This window comes from Mesoplodon bidens (assembly GCF_964165515.1).
Source record: "Mesoplodon bidens genome assembly, chromosome: 17".
Taxonomy (NCBI): domain Eukaryota; kingdom Metazoa; phylum Chordata; class Mammalia; order Artiodactyla; family Ziphiidae; genus Mesoplodon; species Mesoplodon bidens.
In genome coordinates this window covers 67,740,924-67,753,839 of record NC_138174.1, presented here as the reverse complement: position 1 = coordinate 67,753,839, position 12,916 = coordinate 67,740,924, and the positions used below count along the sequence as shown (strand labels likewise).

Sequence of the window (12,916 nt, the reverse complement as noted above, 5' to 3'; positions counted from 1 at the left end):
AGTTGTGGGCAGAGGTGGCTGTCCTCCACGCAGTGGGGTCAGGCTGGCCGAGGCTCTGCTGTCTTCAGGGTGTGGTTTCCAGTGTCACTCTGAATATCTCCATCACCTCTGCCACAGCAGGACAGGAAACTGAGGGGGTCGGGTGCCCCAGTCTATGCCCAAACCTCCAAGATGGCACGTTATCACTTCTGCCCGCATCCCATAGGCTGGAACTCAGTCACGTGACTGTGCCTTCCTGCAGGGCTGGCTGTGTGCCTGGCAGGAAGGGAGATCTAGCGGACAACCAGGAGTGTGAACCTGAGAGGTCTCTGGAGCCCCACCGGAGACTCTGCGTTCTGCTCCCTCTCTTCCGTGGCATTTGCCCAAATCAGGCAGCACCTGGGGTTCCTGAAGTGTAATTACTTACTTGGCTGGATTTTCAAGGTTGATGACTGCCTTTATCTTCTTAGGCGTGACCACTACACAGGTGTTGGCTCTTACAACTAAGGGACTTTTATAGTAAAGAAAAAAATGGAAGAGGGACCTCTGCAGAACTTTTCCTGGGAACCCCAAAGGTCTAGCTCTCCTGCATCTTATAGTACTCTTATATGCAGACTAACAGGGATTTACTGGATAATGAATTTGATATAATACATGAGCTCATTTCATAGGAGCGATAGGATTTTTTGGTTTTGTTTTTAGAGCTAAAGAGGTCATCTGTGATGATCTAATCCAGGACATTTCTTGTCTAGATTCAGCAATAAAATTGTGACAGATAATTGTTACCTAATCAGAGTTAGGCTGTCCCATCGCTGGTTCCTTGCTTTGCTCTCTTAGGGTTTGAATGCCGTCTTTGACGTCTTGGTGATAGGCAAATTAAATGTTCTGGAAATGGTCCGGAAGGTACTACATAAGGACAGATCATTAGAGGTGAGTATCTGCTTTTGTCTCCAGCCCAGATGTGGAAAATGTCAAGTACCAGCGGATTTAAAATGCCATTTTCAAAGTATTTCTTGCGACTTTGAATTCTAAAATAGCCAGCCCTTTAAAGCACGGTGTCGGTGCGGTTCAGCCAGAACTGCTGCACCTTTGTACCTGGCGTGGCCTGAAAACTCTGAGACGTCAGGGGCCTTGCGGTGTCCTTCCAGAACACTGGCGTGCTCAGGACTGAGGGCCTCCTCTTCAGAATGAGTCTCCTGGCCTTGGGGGCAACCGGGGTGCTCTATGTGCGCTGGAAGATCATGGGCACCGGCCCTCCGGCCTTCACCGAAGTCGACAACCCTGCCTCCTTCGCCAGTAGCATGCTGGTCAGGGTGAGTCCTGAGTCTGCCCTCCGATGGGTCCTCTTCTTTGCCCACCGGATTCCCAGCTCTCCCCTCCCTCCCTCCCCAGCACCCACAAAAGCTCCCATAAGCAGAACACCTCCACGTGTGTTTCCTCTCCCCAAGGATGTTCTAGGATGAAACCAGGTTTTTATTAGGGCGTTGAGAAGGTATAAACCCTTTGTATTTCCTTTCTAAGTGAAATTAAGGAGGAGCGGTTTAGAAAATGTCAGGTTTCTTGCCAGCCTCCTTAAAGTGTCCCCTAACCCCATCACTCTGGTTATCAAGGAAATTGACATGGTGGGGTTAAGATAAAATATAACCAGATCGGCAGTATCTTTTTATTTTTATTTTTTTTGGCCACACCTCGCAGCATGTGGGATCTTAGTTCCCGACCAGGGATCAAACCCGTGCCCCCTGCAATGGAAGCATGGAGTCCTGACCACCCCCTGTGGTCTCTTTAAAAGTCTATGGTGTCCAGACTTTCTTGTAAAGGTTTGCTTTTTCTGAAGGCCAAGCTGTGCCTTCAGAGACAGAAATCAAGGACCGTAGGACCCTATACTTATGTTGTCAGACACGTGGGTGACCCCTCGGCCTCAGATTTCCTGGGTCACAGACTTTGGGCATCAGTGAGTAATCAGGGCATAGTGTCACCAGAAATATAACAAATGTATAGCAGAGTCTGGTGGCTTTGCTGTATTTTTATCTATTAAAAATCTCAATGCATTGAGTAAGCTGCACACTACAGCCCGTGCCCAGGTAGAACGTGGCAATATCTTATTTGATACAACGGCTCTCCTTGAGCAGAAACATATGGATGCCTCCACAGTGAAGCTAGGATATATTTTTTTTCCAAGTTCAGTATCAAATAAATGTTTGTTTTTCTTTTGACTGACAGGCTGTAAACTATAATTACTACTATTCCTTGAATGCCTGGTTGCTGCTGTGCCCCTGGTGGCTGTGTTTTGATTGGTCAATGGGCTGCATCCCCCTCATTAAGTCAGTCGGGGACTGGAGGGTAATTGCTCTAGCAGCGCTCTGGTTCTGCCTAATTGGCCTGATATGCCAAGCCCTGTGCTCTGAAGACAGCCACAAGAGACGGTAAGAGGCCGAGCTGAATTTTAACTTCCACCCTGGGTGGAGTCGGAGCATTTTGCTAAATCCAGCACTGATCATTTTAACGATTTTGTGGAAGTAATATCTAAGGACCTTTATTTCAAATACATGTTTATGGCCAGGATGAGTTCTATCCATTTGGAATCCATGGCTGGCTTCAACTAGTGGGGAGTGAACTTGGAGCGGGGGGTTGCAGATGACTGCTTTATCTCTCCCTCCCTCTTTCCCCGTGAAGCAGCATTTTGAGATCCTTTTCGCTGTAGGTGGTAAAGAGTAATTTATGGTCAGAACTGAGAGTGTAATTGATGTGTGTTGTGCCCATTATTTCACAATTCTGCTTCAGAAAACCCTAGTGGATGCTACAGTGATTCCTTTTCTTGTTATTTGGTACAAAATAAATTGCCACCCCAAAGAGCCTATTCTTTCTCACACCCAGAAAAGGGAAAAAAAGGTTATTGAGAAAATAATTGGGAGAAAAACAAATGTGTTTTATGAGAAAGAAAACTATTTAAGATGATTTCCTTTAAGCATAAGTGTTGATGGAATTAGATTAGTAATTTCTCAAAATAAATTCAGTTTTAAGTTTACCTGTGGCTTAAATTGGTACATAATTCTAAAGGGCAACAAACCATAGTCCCAATCCACTATACACGTGCAATAGGATTTTTCTAGTACTACAGGCACAGGGTCTGGGAAGGAGCCACCAAATTTGACCTGCCTTCTTTTTTTTGTTTGTTTCTTAATTTTATTGAAGTATAGTTGAGTTACAATGTTATGTTAATTTCTGCTGTACAGCAGAGTGATTGAGTTATATTCATATTCTTTGCCATTATGGGTTATCACAGGATATTGAATATAGTTCCCTGTGCTGTACAGTAGGACCTTGTTGTTTGACCTTGCTTCTTAATTCATCCTCTTACATCTGTGGGAGATTGGGAATGATTGCCTACTTCCAGAAGTGTTCCATTGCTCTTGGCTTTCTTTTTACTTGACTGAAATTTATGCCATAGCACCCAAAAATGATATTAGTTTATTTCAGATTTCGTGAAGTTTAAACCAGTTAAGTAGCATTACTTCTGTTAAGTTTGGTGGGGAGCGGGGACTGAATTGGTCTAATTGGGACCAATATCCGTTGAGCTATTCAACGCCTACACAGTTTAAGGTATAGTTAGGGGCAGGTGCATTCATAGACCTCACAAAGTAATCATTCTAACTTTATTCATATGAATTTTGTGACTTGTAAGTTTAATCCTTATGCTTGACGCTAAGTGCCTTAGTAAGATTTTTATATCTTATCCTAATGCTGCCTGGTTAGACTCTCTCTACTGATGCCATTTCTCAGTTGCTGGCATGAAAAAAAAAGGGGAGGGGGACCTTTATTGTGAATTTAATGTTAAGGAGGACCTCTTTCTTGAACAGTCTAAAAGTAACCATTTTAATTCTCACCTTCCAGGATCCTCACACTGGGCCTGGGATTTCTCATCATCCCATTTCTTCCTGCGAGTAACCTGTTTTTCCGAGTGGGCTTCGTTGTGGCAGAGAGGGTCCTGTACCTCCCCAGTGCTGGGTACTGCATGCTGCTGACTTTCGGATTTGGAGTTCTCAGTAAACATACTAAGAAAAAGGTATTGGCCCAGAGCAGTGGTGCCATTCCTGACCAAGACGATGGGTGGATTTTACTAATGACATTTCCCATGTCCCTCTCTTCTTAAGAAACTGATTGCTGCTTTCGTCCTGGGAATTTTATTCATAAACACGCTGAGATGCGTGATCCGCAGCGGCGAGTGGCGGAATGAGGAACAGCTTTTCAGAAGCGCCCTGTCTGTGTGTCCTCTCAATGCCAAGGTACGTTGGCTGCCATGTTTTAAGTTCGACAGCTGAGTGAGGAGAATGGTTACCTTCACACGGAATCCGGCACATGACCTTGATCATATACTTGGGGTTTTTCTTTTTTTTTTTTTTAATGATTTTGACAAAATTTATTAAAATTGCACTTAGCCAAAATAATACAAAAGAAATCATTAAAACCAGACAATGTCAGTGAAAGAGCAGATTACCTAAACAAGTTTTTACTCATCTTCCAGTTGGTCCAAATCATGGATTAAAGTGGTGGCAGGGAAGGTAACTCCACATATCTAGTCTGGGGTCCGGGGAGGCCCACAGTCGAACCATTTAGAGCACACTTTTCAAAACACGTGCTCCGGCGTCCTGAAATCTATAACTGGAAGATGATGATCCCTGTGAGTGGAGGGCAGTTCAGTTCAGGGAGTTTAAAGGACCCTGTGGGGTGTTCAGGAGCACACATTTCTGTCACCTGTGGCTTCTCTACTTGGGATTCTTTTTGCCAGATTAGGTAAAAATAAATGTACAGACTTTAAAATTGGCAGTGTTTTTGTTGACACAGTCTGGTACGAGTTTGTTTCACTTGTATCCTTGATGAATTCAGTCTCTTCACTTACCCAGCTGTGCCTCTTTGGGCAAAGGGGCGGGGGGATTGGTGGGGGAGGGACACGGGACGACAGTGCCTATCTCCTGGGTTTGTTGTGAGGCTTTAATGAAATGTGGCCTCTGAAGTGCCCTGACATGGTACTTAGAACATGGTAGGTGGTCCAGAAATGTTTGCTTTCATAGGCTCCTTTTAGTTTTGGTTTTGGTTGTCCCATTAAATGAAAAGAAGGGAATGATACTTGCTCAAAATGGGAGGCCAAGGAGTTAGGTTAGAAGAATTATCTGTTAGTATAGATCATTATTATTATTAAATAACAGTCCCGTTCTCCTTTGGTGTCATCAGAGTTGGAGCTTCCTAGGATGCTTAATTGTGATGGGGGAGTGGGGGGGTGGATAAAAACTCTATGGAGTTCTGTCTCATTTCCACATTCTATATTTAAGAGAAAATGGTGATTTCAGGCAAAATTATATGAAGAAATCTAATGAATAGTTGATGTCTTATTGTGACCGTGGAGTGAGGGATAGTATAAAAGGTGCTGACTCCTTGTTTGTCTTTTCCTTGGATTAAAAAAAACCTTGTTCGTGTTTTATAGTTAGAGGCTGAGATTGAGTGAATTATTTCAAGCTTTTCTTGTTAATTTGATTTGCTGACCTAGCCATTTATTTTATGCTATTAAAAATAGATTGCCTGTGATTTAATGTCATAATGTTAATCAATTTGCTTTATTTTTACTTTTCTGTTTGAATGGCAGTAATTACCCCTTCTATTTATATAGTTCTTCCCCAGAAGGAACTCAAGATTTCTTCGTAGAGGCTCTATCACTAATCTCCATTATCCTCCCTCGAAGGTTGTCAGAGAGAGGTTATTTTCTTTAATTTTCCAAATGAAAGAAACTGAGGCATGGAAATATGGAGCTGACTTTATCTAAGTTAGTAACTTTGGTGGTAGATAAGAGGCCTGGTATAGTGCTGTGCCCAGGTTACCCTAGTAAATGAGGGGGTATGGGACATATGTGATGTTTGAGCCCATACGTCTGCCTTATGATTTCATATGTTATAGGCTAGAAAACACAGGGGCTGTGCAGATGGTCATGCACATAATCATATGTCTGTGTGTGTGGTTTTCTCTTTTAAATTTACGACATACACACAAGACCTCATCTTCAGAATGGACCCAGTAGTGATAAGCCTTTCCAAGAACATTTTTCAGTGCTGCTGTTCAGTATGAGCAAGATAGGTTTTTTTTCTTTCTTTTTTTTTTTTTTTTTTACTTCCCACTATAAACGGAAGTATAATAAAGTTCTCTTTACTTCCTTTTTTGGGAGGGGGGGAGCTAGGTTGATTTCAGGGAAGAGATCTCATTTAGAAAGACACTGGTTTCATTCAACTCTATTGCGGGAGATACATTTGATGCACTCATTTTCACTTTACATTCACTGACTATTAAGTAAGCTATTGGCACCTGGCTGTCAATTAGGCCCAGGTTTACAAATGAGACTCAGTGCTGTGCCTGGTCTGCATTTGAATTACCCACAGTCCCCTTGCATATGGTAGGAACTCGGTCTTAGTGACTGAATGGAGACAATAGAAATTACATTCCTACTATGGATGAGACACCAAGTATCTGATTGTATTTGCAGCCATTCTTAGTTTCCGAGGCTTGAAAGTGTGTGACACTTTGTATCAACCCTGGGATACAATTCTAAATTCTTTTAACAGCGAAAGGGATCATATACCACAATGAGGTATTTCCTTAAGGATGAGCCAGGATGGGTTATAGGATTTTTATGTGTTTAAAACATTTTAAGTTTCACATGACGTTTTCACAGGGAATTTGAAACACACCGGTTTGAGCGTTGCTGTTGAATATGCACCTCCTTCCCTTGTGGATGCTCTCGCTCCGTTTGCATTTACATATCCTTGGGGTGCAACGGTGGGTTTTCTCTGTGGCTTCTGTGCTGGTTCGTTGCCTCAGCGTATGAATCACAAAGGCAGGAGGGAAAGTTCAAGGATAAATAGGCTTTTTCAATCCTTTACATTCCCGGGAAACAAAAATCACTCATTCTCTAAACTCTAGTTTAGGTAAACTGTTTCATAGGGGTTTGCTTTGGTTTTTCACAATGGGTTATCTAGGCAGCTGTTTTCTATTCAAATACTTCCCTCCACGTCACCCATAGGATAAGGCTGGCCTCTGGGTAAACTTGTTTACCGGTCTTAATTATGGACAGCTTGTCTTCTAGGGCGCTATCCAGTTTTTAACTAGTTCCATTGAATTCACTGCAGTCTGATTTTGCGAAGCAACCCTCCGCCCTCCCGTGATCTCCTGATCGGTGGCGTCGGGTCTAACAGAACAGCGGCTCTACTGCAGAGGGCATTTCAGCTCTTTGTCTGAGCTTTTTATTGAGAAAACAGAATTTCCCCGTAACAAAGGAAAGCAGCAGGAGCTCAGGGGCGGAAGAGGCAGGAGCTGTGTTAAAGTCTGCATAGAAGCTGTGTGTGTATTCTGGGGACCGCAGGCACATACGTCCTCACTCACAGGTTGGAGTCTCCAGATTCGGTCCCTTTGTGTGTGGGGCGTGAGGGAGTGGGTAAACACTTCCAGACTGGGGCTGGGGGAGGCACAAAATCAATCCACTTCGAGCCCACTTTTCAAAACCCACGATCGAGCCATAGCATTAACTAGTCTCCTGCAAGCTATAACATAAAGATGGTAACACCTACAGATGGACAATAATTTGGTTTAGGAAGTTTAAATTATACGGGGTGTGCTGCGCAATATTATACATTTCTATCGCCTGTGATTTCCCCGTTTTTGATTCGTTTTGTCCGATGAGGTAAAAATAGATGTATAGAGTTTAAAATTGACAGTTAAAAAACAAATCTCGGGCTTCCCTGGTGGCGCAGTGGATAAGAATCCGCCTGCCAATGCAGGGGACATGGGTTCGAGCCCTGGTCTGGGAAGATCCCACATGCCGCGGAGCAGCTAAGCCCGTGCGCCACAACTCCTGAGCCTGCACTCTAGAGCCCGCGAGCCACGACTACTGAGCCCACGTGCCACAACTACTGAAGCCGGTGCATCTAGAGCCCGTGCTCTGCAATAAGAGAAGGCACCGCACCGCAACGAAGAGTAGCCCCCGCTCGCCGCAACTAGAGAAAGCCCGGGTGCACCTACAAGGGCCCAACGCAGCCAAAAATAAATAAATAAACTATTTTTTTAAAAACATCTCTGTTACGTATGTGCTTAAAGAATGTCACAGTGCACTATGCCCTTCCAGAAATATCAGTATTTTTGAAGACGTGCTGTCACTGTAGGTTAAGATTGATAAGGCAGGGTGTGATTATTCTTTTAAAAGGGGTTTTGAATGTTCGGATATAATGCTACTTGATTGTGCTCAAACCATTATTGTAATTCACCATGTATCAGTCTGCTAGGGCTGCCATAAGAAAATACAATGGACTGGGTGGCTTAAACAACAGAATTTTATTTTCTCCCAGCTCTGGAGGCCAGAAGTCCAGGATCAAGGCATCAGAAGAGCTGGTTTCTCCTGAGGCCTCTCTCCTTGGCTTGCAGATGGCCACCTTCTTGCTGTGTCCTCACACGGCCTTTCATCCGTGTGCAGGCATCTCTGGGGTTCTCTGTGTGTCCAAATTTCCTTCTCTTCTGAGGCCATCAGTCAGATTGGATTAGGGCCCCGAAGAGCCTCATTTCAACTTAATGACCTCTTTAAAGACCCCCATCTTTCAATACAGTCACATTCTGGGGTGCTGGGGTCTAGGACTTCAACATATGAATTTTGGGGTTACAATGCAGCCCTTAACACCCAAAAGAAACATTCTTTTACCTTAAAAAATAATACATGGGGTAAATGAGTGGGTCTAGAAATTGTCTTGAGCAGCCTGGCCCCATTTTCACCCAGCACCTTAACAAATGGGTGTGGTAGATGGGTGTGATATAATGAGAATAAACACAGGCTTTGGAGCCTGGGTTCAAATCTAGTACCACAACCTAGGGCAAGACACTTAATGGTGCCAAAGCAGCCCCTCCGTACCTGCCAGCCACTGCTGATAGTTATCATTAGTCACCCTGCACACACCCAGTTGAATGAATTTCTGTAGCATCATCTCCTCTGAGATTGTGGTTGGCCTTTACACTGTAAGCCTCCAAAAGGAGCGTTTGACGATTGGTAAATACTACTGGTAATAGTCCTCACGAGTCCATTTAGTTCTGCTGCCCTGGGCTCTTTGCTTCTTCAGTGTTCCTCAGACGCCCCCACTTTTTCACCACCACCCAGCTCCGTCCGCCATCCTCGCTCTTGGGGCCCAGCTCTCCCTGGACCCCCATCATTGGCTTTTCCTGGACTCACGTGAGTTTCCCAGTGTGACTTATTTTACATAAACCTAAGTCTGATCCTGACCCTCTGCTACCCTCCTACCCCTGGCTTTTGTTATGGGTTGAATTGTGCCCCCCCCGCCCCCAAGATGTGTTCAAATCCTAAGCCCTGTTTATTTAGGAAGGGGGGTCCTTGCAGATGTCATTCAGATGTAAGTTAAGATGAGGTTATACTGGAATAGGGTGGACCCTTAATCCACTATGACTGGTGTCCTTATAAGAGAGAGCAGAGACAAGGACACACAGCGGGGAGAGGGCCACGTGAACACAGAGGCAGAGATTCGAGTGCTGCAGCCGCAGAGCAAGGTACACCAAGGATGGCCGGCCACGGTCGGAAGATGAGACAAGCGTGGAAGTTTTCCTCAGAGCCTCCAGTGGGAACCAGCCTTGCTGCTGCTAATTTCTGCCTCCAGAACTACGGCGGAATACATTTCTGTTGTCTCTAAGCCCCCAGCTTGTGGTCCTTTGTTACCGCAGCCCTAGGAAACTCAGGCACTTACGGACCCCGCACTGGCCTCCCACTTCTCTTGGGGCAAAGACTAAACGGGACCCAACGCCTCTCGGGGTTCCCTGTGTAGCCTGGTCTCCCCTGCCGTCTGCACTCAGTGACGCCAGGCTGCCTGTAGCTGCTCAGCCAAATGTACCAGGCTTCCTCTAGGCCAGGGACCCTGCCCCGTGCTGCTCCACCTGGGACGCTTGCTCCACTACAGCCCCTTTACCGGGTGACCCCCATTCAGGTCTCTGCTGGAAGGCCCTTTATAGGACAGCCTTCCTGACACTCAACCAGGTGCCGTCCTCAGACTCACCTTCCTCCAGAGCCCCGGCCCCTTCGAGTGACACATTTACTAATGAGGGCATTTGACTCCCATCCAGGGCTCAGGAGGCAGGGGTCTGAATGGTTTGCCCACCATTGTATCTGTAGCTGCCGACATGGTGCCTGGGGTGCAGTCATTACCTAAAGGAACGAGGGAGGGAGAATTTGATTAGTGTCAAGTGGAATGCTAGTATTGCTACAGAAGAAAGGTGTCATACAAGAAAGTGCTGTATTTGTTTAAAGTACAGAATCGTCACTGTTTCCTCACATGCACGTGTGGTTGGACTTTGCAGCTCAGCCCTAGTGGGTGCGGGTGTGTGAGAAGGAGGGGCCGTCAGGGTTTCACAGTGAAACCAGCCCAGCTTCCTAACTTCCCAGTTTTCTCTGTTGAGTTCTTTAGTCAATATCCTGCTGTCACAGTTTAGCGTTACCATCTGCTTGTCACCTCCCTTTCCTCGAATCTTTTCTTACAGGGCAGGGCACTAAAGCACCAGCAAGCTCGGCCCAGCCTCTGTAGGGGTTTAGCTAAAGTTCTGGTAAGGGCTTGTTTTTTAATACCATTATCTTTTTTTTTTTTTTTTTTTTTTGCCGTACGTACGCGGGCCTCTCACTGTTGTGGCCTCTCCCGTTGCAGAGCACAGGCTCTGGACGTGCAGGCTCAGCGGCCATGGCTCACGGGCCCAGCCACTCCGCGGCATGTGGGATCTTCCCAGACCGGGGCACGAACCCGTGTCCCCTGCATCGGCAGGCGGACTCTCAACCACTGCGCCACCATGGAAGCCCAATACCATTATCTTTTGCTTTCATTTAGAAGGTATGATAGGCATCCCAGCTCTGAACAAAGAAGTCTGGCAGCTGATGGCCAATTTTTCTCTCTCTTTTCAGGTTCACTACAATGTGGGCAAAAACCTGGCTGATAAAGGCAATCAGACAGCTGCCATTAGATATTACCGGGAAGCTGTGAGGTACTGCAAGCATCCTGTCTCACAGAAGAAATGCCGTCTTTACAGTACACATGTCTTATTTTAACTTTCTAGCGTTAAACACCTGTCCCCATGAGGACCCCAGCTTTAAGATCCATTTGCCAATTCCTGAGAGTTTAGTGAAGACTACAGGCTTGGTGTCTCTCTCCACTTCCAGATTAAATCCGAAGTACGTTCATGCCATGAATAATCTGGGAAATATCTTAAAAGAAAGGAACGAGCTCCAGGAAGCAGAGCGGCTGCTGTCCTTGGCTGTACAGATACAGTAAGCGCTGTTGTATCACCACGCTCGGCATGGAGATGCGCTCCAGCGTTCTGGGAGCTAAGCCTTTCTTTTCCTTGATTATCTTCCAGGCCAGACTTCGCTGCCGCGTGGATGAATTTAGGCATCGTGCAAAACAGCCTGAAACGGTTCCAGGCTGCCGAGCAAAGTTACCGGACGGCGATCAAGCACAGGAGGAAATACCCAGATTGTTATTACAACCTTGGGCGTTTGGTAAGCACATGGTGCCCTGTGGCTGCGGAAGAAAAGCTTGGTTTTGTGTCCTTCTTTATAATAAAGTGAGAAGAGCAACACCCATTCTAACCCTCTACATCTTACGAAGCTCTTTCACATATGTTTATCTCAGTTGAAGGTAGCTGTTTGATTTCCTCATATGTAGTTTTTTTTTTAACTCTAATTAGAGAGCAAGCCAACTTGAATTAGCCAAGTTTGAGAGATGATAAAGGCAACAGGTTAAACTAAGGAATAAATTACAATTTTTAGAGTCCCTTTGTGCCCTGTAAAACAGTATTCCAAGGGGTTACTTCCTGATAAACATTGGTCTCTCTGTTTTTAAAACACCAATTGAATAAAAACAAATTGAAAAAAAGCAAACCCATAATGTGACTTCTGAGCTTTCCTCTTCTGGTGCCTCAAGGGACTGTTCCTGCATTTTTACAGGTAACTATCCCCCCATAAAAGAAAGCTCAGGAGCCCACAAAAGGGCTTTGAGATTATTCAATGGAAGTAGAACATAATGTGTTCCGTAGAGACTTTCTCGTTTTGGTTACTAACAGGATATTTATAAAGCTGTTATTGCGCTTGACTTTTTTTTTTTTTAAATATAGTTTCTTTCTTCAAATAAATAATACAGCAGTAGCTCATACAGTAAGTTCAATAATCTTAAAATCTGAAAGCGTGGGGCTTCCCTGGTGGCACAGTGGTTAAGAATCTGCCTGCTAGTGCAGGGGACACAGATTTGAGCCCTGGTCCGGGAAGATCCAACAGGCTGCAGAGCAGCTAAGCCCGTGCGCCACAACTGCTGAGCCCACGTGCCACAACTACTGAAGCCCGTGCACCTAGAGCCCATGCTCTGCAACAAGAGAAGCCACCGCAGTGAGAAGCCTGCACACTGCAATGAAGAGTAGCCCTGCTCACCACAACTAGAGAAAGCCCGTGGGCAGCAACGGAGACCCAATGCAGCCAAAAATAAAATTAATTAATTACTTTTAAAAAAATCTGAAAGCATATATTGCTAATGATAGTGAAATAGATTTTGTCATCATTTCTGAAAGGCCTCCATGAGGACGCACAGCTTAATTATTAAAGCTCTTGCTTTTCTTAATAAAGAAAATAAGCGCACAACCAAAAGGTAGTTCTGTGAGGTGATTGAGGTGGTAATGAGAAAAACGGAGTTTATTACCGTGTTCAGCGGGCAGACAAGTGGGGTAACTCAAAGGGATGGTTAGAACTTGGGCTTATGTAGCATCTTAGCAGAGAACTATGTATTTGTAGAGAAATGACAAGACAAAGAAAGAGGTTTCAGGCTTCCAAGCTGACAAACTGTGGGAAGGTAAATATATGGGGGAAACCTCACATATA

The 12,916-nt window shown here is 45.1% G+C and overlaps 1 protein-coding gene across 2 annotated transcripts in view; it reads left to right on the top strand.

Moving 5' to 3' along the window:
• TMTC4 (transmembrane O-mannosyltransferase targeting cadherins 4) overlaps positions 1–12,916 on the top strand; it is a 63,747-nt gene that overhangs the window by 37,782 nt on the left and 13,049 nt on the right. The window contains exons 7-14 of one of the 2 annotated variants that reach the window (XM_081214747.1): positions 817–909; positions 1,128–1,292; positions 2,200–2,402; positions 3,871–4,042; positions 4,131–4,262; positions 10,955–11,034; positions 11,210–11,317; positions 11,407–11,548. In XM_081214747.1, the coding sequence (XP_081070873.1) occupies positions 817–909; positions 1,128–1,292; positions 2,200–2,402; positions 3,871–4,042; positions 4,131–4,262; positions 10,955–11,034; positions 11,210–11,317; positions 11,407–11,548 (1,095 nt within the window). The remainder of the gene's footprint in view (positions 1–816; positions 910–1,127; positions 1,293–2,199; positions 2,403–3,870; positions 4,043–4,130; positions 4,263–10,954; positions 11,035–11,209; positions 11,318–11,406; positions 11,549–12,916) is intronic. The other variant, XM_081214748.1, reaches the window with a different exon arrangement.